Source organism: Notothenia coriiceps, unplaced genomic scaffold (genome assembly GCF_000735185.1).
Source record: "Notothenia coriiceps isolate Sejong01 unplaced genomic scaffold, NC01 NC01_scaffold00034470, whole genome shotgun sequence".
Taxonomy (NCBI): Eukaryota; Metazoa; Chordata; class Actinopteri; order Perciformes; family Nototheniidae; genus Notothenia; species Notothenia coriiceps.
The window spans coordinates 262,975-270,752 of NW_011367171.1; the positions used below are offsets into that span (position 1 = coordinate 262,975).

Here is a 7,778-nt window from a genome sequence, read left to right on the forward strand (position 1 = left end):
GTGTGTGTGTGTGTGTGTGTGTGTGTGTGTGTCTTCTCTTTAAGAGGAGGCTTTCCCCTCAGTCTGAAACATTCTCACTTGGGACAGCCGGCAACACAGACGTGATCTCTCTTAATCCGGGGAACTTGAACTCTAAGGCAAGTACTGATTAAAGCTAATTGTTAGAACACAGTAGCATTTCATTTAGATGATGATAATGCAAGGCACAATGGAAGAGTCAATAAATGGCATTACTGTTATAAATTCATTCATCATGTTAATTCAGGTTTCATCCCATTTATTTACTCTTTAGCCAGTACTTTAAGCATCCTCTGATTTGTCTATAAACATTGGTCTTATGACATATCTCTTACGAACTCACAACGCTTCATAGTCTTGACAATACAGTGTCTACTACAATGTTTATTTTGTTCATTTTATTGTCTATGTTGTCAAGGTATTTCCTCCTTCCTCTGCTAATTACTTACTATCTTTCTCTCCAGCTACAGCCATGGCTCGTCTGGAACAGGTCATTACAAACATTGTTGACGTATTTCTGGAGTATGCTGATGATGATGGCAAAAAACCCCAGTTAAACATTGAAGAGTTGAAGAAGGTGTTGGAGCTAGAGATACAAAGCCCAGAATTAAAGGTAAGAGACTTTAAACACCTACTTTGCATGACATAGTATTCATAAAATAAAAGTGATACTGTAGACAACCATTCAGGTGGGCTTCTGTGCATTTCATGTTGTTATTTAACTGTTATGATGTGTCCTCCAGGATAAAATCAATGCAGATGACATCGGGGAGGCAATGGAGATGTTGGATAAAAACCACGATGGAGAGGTCAACTTCCGAGAGTTTTGTCGGTGTGTGTGTGTCCTGGCCAGATGCTACTACCAGAAGAAGACAGGGAAGGGTGGCAAGAAAGTCAAGGGCAAAGAACCAGAAGCTGAACAAGAAGACTGAATATTACCTGCAAAACCTACAAATGTTTGTATAATATGCATAATATATTTACAAATGGCATCTAGGCCGCAGTATGTTTATGTTATGTGTGACACAACTGACGCTGAAAACAGATGCTGCTGCTATTAAGCTATTTGCACATCCATTATTTGCACATCCATTATAATATTTAGGTCACAATATGCATATATTTTATGTAACACAACTTAACCTGAAATCAGGTGTGGCTGGTATTAGCTTTGTGCACTTACATTATAAACTCAAGCTTGTGTATTAAAGTTGCATGCAAAATGTGAGATTCACTGCCTTCATACCTAAGTCATCTGTTTTCAAAGGAAGTTTCATTCCAGAAAATAAACTTCCATAAGTTAAGTTTGGTTTGTTGTGTTTTATTTTTGTATTGGTTTATAGCAATCACTGTACACGTAGCTGATAGGTATCTGATGTCACTGCTGTGGAAACATGCATAGGATCATCAAACATTCAACAGACATCGCCTGCTATGTTGCAGTGCACTCATCACTGTCAGTGCTTCATCAATATAAATGTTAGCTCTATTATTTCCAAAACTACTGACTTGGGTGTAATCAATGGGAGTGATGGGTGTTCATCATAGTCTGTATATATAAAGGTGTTCATACTACTTTTAATATCAAGATTGTTTGATTTTGCTTTATTTTATATGGATTTTCTTCCACTCCACAAAGTGTTAACTCCCATTCAGTTTATCAGCAACCACCCCTTTTTATCTGTTTTAGTTTTTTCGCATAAGGCTCTTGTGATTGGCTGAAAAGCGGTTTTCAAAATAATACCTGCTGCAGGCTATACAACAGCATAACCAGTGATTAACTTGGCTGTGGGAGAACAACGGTTGGGCAATTACGCAGCAACAGGTAATGCAGGTTTACCTTTAGTGTCCAACAGAGGGCAACAACACCCCAAAGAAAATCAAATATAAATAACTTTAACATGTTTTAATCATGAATTGATTGTAGCACTATTATTTATTTGCAAATGACATTCAGCCCACAGTAGGTTAATGTTATGTGTGACATAACTGACCCTTAACACATTTGTGGCTGCTATTAAGCTAAATGCACATCCATTGTGAAACTCAAGCTTGTTATTGGTCCATTATGTTGCATGCAAGATGTGAGATTCACTGCTTTCCCACCTCTGTCCACTGAGTTTCGGATAACTTTTATTCTTGAAAATAAACTTCCAAAAATGTAGTTTGGTTTGTTGTAAAATCCTTTACGGTTTATGGCAATCACTGTATATAGTTGATAGATATCTAATGTCACTGCTGTGGAAACATAGGATCATCAAACATTCAACAAACATTCAACATCACTGTCAGTGCTTCCTCAATGGAAATGCTGTATCTGCTGTATTATTTTCCAACAATACTGTCTGGAGTACCTCACAGGTTAAGGACTTCTTGTATATCAGAATCCTTTTACGCCATAAAAGGAGTTAAGAGTATATCTCTCTGTTTTCTGTCTTTCTCTGTTTGGATGTATTTGTGTAAATGAACATGAATCAAACCCAACATTTATCTTGTCAAATTACAAAATTCCAACCCATAAATAAACATTTAGAAAATGACTTATTATTTATGATTAACGAAACACAGGGGGCAGTATTTGCATATTATCTTTAGCTGCACCTTAAGCTCTTAGGAAGCATTGTTTTAGGGTTTTGTTTTGTTGTTGATGCCTTTAGAAGTTTGATTAAAACACGCTTTGCTCAGTGTGAATGTTTTCATACCACTTTAAATATCAAGATTAATTGATTTAGCTTAATTCTATATGGATTTGTTTCCCCTCCATAAAGTTTTCAATCACTTCCATCTGGTTTATCAACAAATATACTTTCTGTTGGTTCTTGTTTGTTTCCATAAGGCTCTTGTGATTGGATAAAAGCTGTTTAAAGAAATACCTGCCGTAGGCAGCAAAATGAGACAGTTTTTTACTTGGCTGCCAGAGAAAGGTTGGGCAATGACAGATAATGCAGGTTAACCCTTAATGTCTGACAGAAGGCAACAACACCCTGAAGAAAAACAAAACAATAGCCTTTAAGATGTAATTTAAATTGCCTTCAGGCCACAATGGGTTTGTGTTATTTCTGACACACCTGATCCTGAAAACAAATGCTTCTGCTATTAAGCTATGTGCAGAGCCATTATGAATCTCATGCTTGTTATTTGTGTATAAAAGTTGCATGCAAAATATGAAATGCACTGCCTTCATGCCTCTGTCAACTGTTTGCAAATAACATTTCCTTCCTGGAAAGCAACTTCCAAAAGTCTCCGTTGTTGTAAGATCCTTTACGGTTTATGGCAATCACTGTACAAGTAGCTGCAGGTATCAGATGTCACTTCTGTGGAAGGAAACCCTCATGGGATCATCAAAAATTCAACAGACATCACCTGCTATGTTTTCCGGGGCACATATCACTGTCAGTGCTTCCTAAATAGAAATGTTATGTCTATTATTTCCAATACTATTGATTATTCTCCCATATCAGATTTCTTCTGATTGTTTCATAAATATCATTGATAGAATATATCTCTTTGTCTTTCCGTCTTTCTCTCTTTGGATGTGTTTATGTCAATTAACATGGTCTAATCCCAACATGTATCATGTCAATTTGCATAATTCCCAACCCATCACTGCACATAGAGATTATTATGTATTATAAGCAAAAGACAAGGGGCACTAATTGTATTTTTGTATGTATCCACACAATTATATTCTTGGGAAGCATTGTTTTTAAGTTTTGTTATTTCCCAATAATGTCTTTAGAGGTTATATTCGAACATTTGCTCTGCAATGGGAATGTGTCCTTACCTTATTTTAAATCAAATAGTCCTGTCTCCACAAAGTGTTAACTCACTCCCATCTGGTTTATCAGCAAACACACCTTTCTATTGGTTCTCATTTGTTTCCATGAGGCTCTTGTGATTGGTTAAAAAAAAGGCGGTTTACAGAACCTAGTGCAGGCTGTGGTCTAGCACAATGGTTCAACAGGTTCACTTGGCTGCCGGAATAAAACAGTTGAGCGATTAAAACAGGCAATGCAGGTTTACTATTAGTGTCCAACAGAGCCTAGCAACATCCAAAAGCAAAACAAATAGACAAACAATAACGTGTAGAAATTAAATCTCAAAAGGGAATTTGTTCAAATAGTGGCTTCATAAAACCACCTGATCATTTATGTGATTAGCTTATAAAATGATGGCTGACAACAAATCAACAACAACTGATCCAAATAGGTTTTTAATTATTTAACGCATGTTGTGGCAAAGTTAAATCATACTTTCTCAATATAACTTATTTTAATATTTACAAAAATGTGTGTTCCAAAGCCTTTGATAGCTGCAGAGTGTAATGTAAACATAGGGGACATTCAGTGATTCAGTATTGTTGTATTTATATGAAGTATAACCTTTGAATCACTTCAAGTTGTGACCGCACCCATATCTTGGGTCCTGTCCTCTTGAACTGTCAGTGAGTTTAAATGTAAACATTTATTTCAAAATTCAAATGTAGTATGTTTCCAAGACGTTTTAGAAGTAGAACACATGGTTTTCTATATTGTTGGCTCAGGAAGTAAAGATATTCCTTGTGTGTATGGTTATACATTTTGTAAGAATGAACTAATCCTTCGGTTCATTAAGATGGTGCTTTCAAACAAATGAAAGCATATAGGATAAAACAGGGGTTTCCCTGCAAATAAATGGGAAATTAGTGAGAGCAAATACGTTTACACATGCAGCAATTGCCATTAAAAGACAAAGAAGATCATAAAACATAAACATTTATATTATAATTTGTCTCGGCCATTTTTGGATGGACTCTTTTTTGCAAACAACTTTTAAACTGAAACATGCTTGAGTGGATGTAGCAGTAGCCCCTGTCAGTGAAGGCCGGTTCATAAATGCCATTTGTTTATTTTAGTTCGACACATTATGATGGTTTTGAGGTTCTTCCTTAATTTTAAGGGATTTCTTTATGCAACAGCTTTAACTATAGCAGATTCCTGAAACATATCGACAGTGTTGATTGATTTTAAAAAGTTTAAAGAAAACGTAATGTAATTTAAAACAAAGTGAATGAACAGAGAATGAAGACAACAAGTAAGTTACAGGATGTATCTTTAGTGTCTGCAGTAGCACAGAATAAAGCTTACATTTAAGGAATTACTCTCAAATTCTAGATTAATAACTGTTGCCATGTTACATTCAACATTTTGCAAGGTCATTGCATGAATCAGCCTTTTTTTTACCTACAAATCTTGTTTTAACAGAATGTCTGACATCTGTACACACATATTGTAAAATTAAATTAAAAAACATCAGCCGATTCATGTATAAATAAAACTCTGACCTACTCCCCACAAACCGGCTTGGCCTGTCCTTTTATGCCATAGAGATTAAGGGATAGACTATAACATTGTAACAATCCTGTATGAAAGTTCATGCATTCATGTGTGAAGTGTTTTGGTTACAGGCAGATTAGCCTAACTGTCTCAGGGGGATTAACATTTGGTATACTTAAGCAATAGCTCACGACAGGCCGTGGTATATGCTCATTATATCACAGCTAAGGGGCGTGGTTCGGCCCGACGCGAAGCGGAGGGTCGACAACCCCCTTAGCTGCAGGCAGTTTGCTTTTCAGCCCAACGGTATACTGTTTTTCTCAGACGCGGAGGGATACTGACTTGTTGTGAAAAGTAATTTACAATTCTACCCGTGGTATACGCTCAGTATATCACGGCTAAGAACCAATCAGATTGCTTGATTTGACTTGTCCGTTTTATAATGTAGCATACGCCCCCTTTTTTTATTTGGAAATTCCCTGAAGAAACACCACAATCAACGGCTGCCGGGTCGGACAGAAATGCAACAGATGTTGTATACAGAATAAATCAAAAAATAAAATTACAACATAAATAAGTATAATTATCATATATCATTTGACAACTGAATGGTCAATAATAGGTTTTATAATGAATGAAACCTTGCTCAAACACATAATTTACTTCAGAGTATCTCTATCGTTGTCAGGGTAATGTGAGGTGAACTCCACCTGTAACCAAAACACTTCCCATCACTGTAGCGCACCTACACACCCATTTGAGCAATGTCAACAAATGCAAACAAACACAAACATTTATTCACCCTTTCAAACATGATAAATGATGGATCTTGGCTCAGTATTGCACAAAAGCGCTGGAACTGGTTTGGTGGGAGTGGGTCAGATTTTCAGTACATGAATGACTTGGCAAAATCCTGCATGCTGCATGATTTTTGCCAAATCATTCATGGTGTGTAGTCCCTTATAAAAGTAGGCTTTCCCCTCAGTCTAACATCACTCTCATCTGGGACCAAGTTAGTGAACTCTCTCTACCTGGGAACCTCAACTCTAAGGTGAGTCTTGATATCAAGCAATATATAGAGCGAGTGTGTTTTGTATGTAAGAGTCACATGTTCACATATTGATCATGACGAGTACCAAGTAGCCTGACACAACAGAACATGACATTGTATAGTCTGTAAACTGGCTATGTAATTATATAATCTTAGACTTTAGAGTGCTTGCATTTGAACTTCTGGCTTGAAATTGTTCTTATGTGTACTTAAGTTGAATCTAATTTGACAATATCAATAGTTCCACAATACTTGACGATATTGCCACTACACAAATCCTGACACCTTTGATTTTCTGTTCATCCTCTCAGTTTTAAAATGATAGAAAGTCTATTGTTTCTTATATAATTACTCAAAAAATATACCTTTTTTTCAGATACAGCCATGGCTCATCGTCTGCAAGACATCATTAAAAGCATGGTGGAGTTGTTCGTGGAGTACTCTGACGCTGAGGGCAAGATCAGCAAGGAGCAGATGATGAAGATGATGGATAAAGAAATTGAATGCGCTGAGATGAAAGTAAGAACCTCCCTTACACACAGTTACAATGAACAAGCCCCAACACATTCCCTTACTATCCTGCTTCTTCTTCACTACTTGCTTTTAACAGTAATATTATTTTCCCCAGGAAAAGCTCAAAGCTAAAAAATGCGACAAGAATCCCTGCGACTTCAGAGACTTTTCTTGTTGTCTGGGACAAGCTGCCGTTTGCTGCTACCAAAAGAAGACTGGCAAGGGCCAAGACTGGGAAGACTGCTCAAAAAAGTGCTAATGGCATAATGTTACACTCCCTACACGAGAATGTGATGTTTATTGTCTCACTGTCAATTGGTTTTCAAAGGCCCTTCAATACTGGCAAATAAAAAATAAAAATGATTGAGTTTAAATCAACATGGGTGTCTTCATTTGTATCACTTGCATACTGTTGTAGTTTATAATGTCATCAATTGACATTTAATGATTGACATCTACCATACATTTGAGCGGTCAACAATACATTTTTGAATCATTTTTTTCAATTTAAGTCTTCACAACTCTCTAACTTTCTGTGTTAGTTTCCATAATTGCAAAACCATTTATTTTTTCCTATTTGCAACAATTAGTTTTAATGCACAATAATAACACAGCCGGTCTGAAATTTGTCCAACTATCAAGTATGTTATTCCGAACAAAAGCATGATATAAAACCAACTCTTATTCCCCTTTTCATAAGCTTTTATTAAACAAAATGGAATCCTCAACAAACAGATGCACACAGGATGAATTGCTTCATGTAAATTACGGAGAGAAAAAAACCACAGAAGGCATTCTGAAGTAAAACGTTAACAAAGAGGCCTACATAAGTTGGCCCTGGTTGTTGTAAAATGTCAACAATAGAATAATAAATTATGCCC

At 36.3% G+C, this 7,778-nt stretch overlaps 1 protein-coding gene and 1 long non-coding RNA gene across 3 annotated transcripts; both read left to right on the plus strand.

Moving 5' to 3' along the window:
* The first annotated feature begins 44 nt into the window (after window positions 1-44).
* On the plus strand, window positions 45-1,322 carry s100w (S100 calcium binding protein W). 2 transcript variants are annotated; one of them, XM_010790594.1, is made up of 3 exons: window positions 45-137; window positions 483-631; window positions 762-1,322. In XM_010790594.1, exons 2-3 carry the CDS (start codon window positions 491-493, stop codon window positions 948-950), a joined length of 330 nt encoding a protein of 109 aa, XP_010788896.1. In that variant the 5' UTR covers window positions 45-137; window positions 483-490; the 3' UTR covers window positions 951-1,322. The 2 variants fall into 2 exon arrangements, with proteins under 2 accessions (XP_010788896.1, XP_010788897.1); XM_010790595.1 differs by having other exon boundaries at window positions 63-137; window positions 489-631.
* A 4,899-nt stretch (window positions 1,323-6,221) lies between these two features.
* LOC104962191 (uncharacterized) lies at window positions 6,222-7,271 on the plus strand. The gene is made up of 3 exons (XR_800181.1): window positions 6,222-6,384; window positions 6,761-6,903; window positions 7,013-7,271. It is a non-coding gene; the product is annotated as an uncharacterized lncRNA (long non-coding RNA).
* Window positions 7,272-7,778: the final 507 nt, after the last annotated feature.

Coding starts and splice junctions, on each gene's coding strand:
- s100w (XM_010790594.1), top strand. CDS start 491: ATGGCTCGTCTGGAACAGGTCATTACAAACATTGTTGACGTATTTCTG. Junction 632..761: donor TACAAAGCCCAGAATTAAAG/GTAAGAGACTTT, acceptor TGTGTCCTCCAG/GATAAAATCAATGCAGATGA.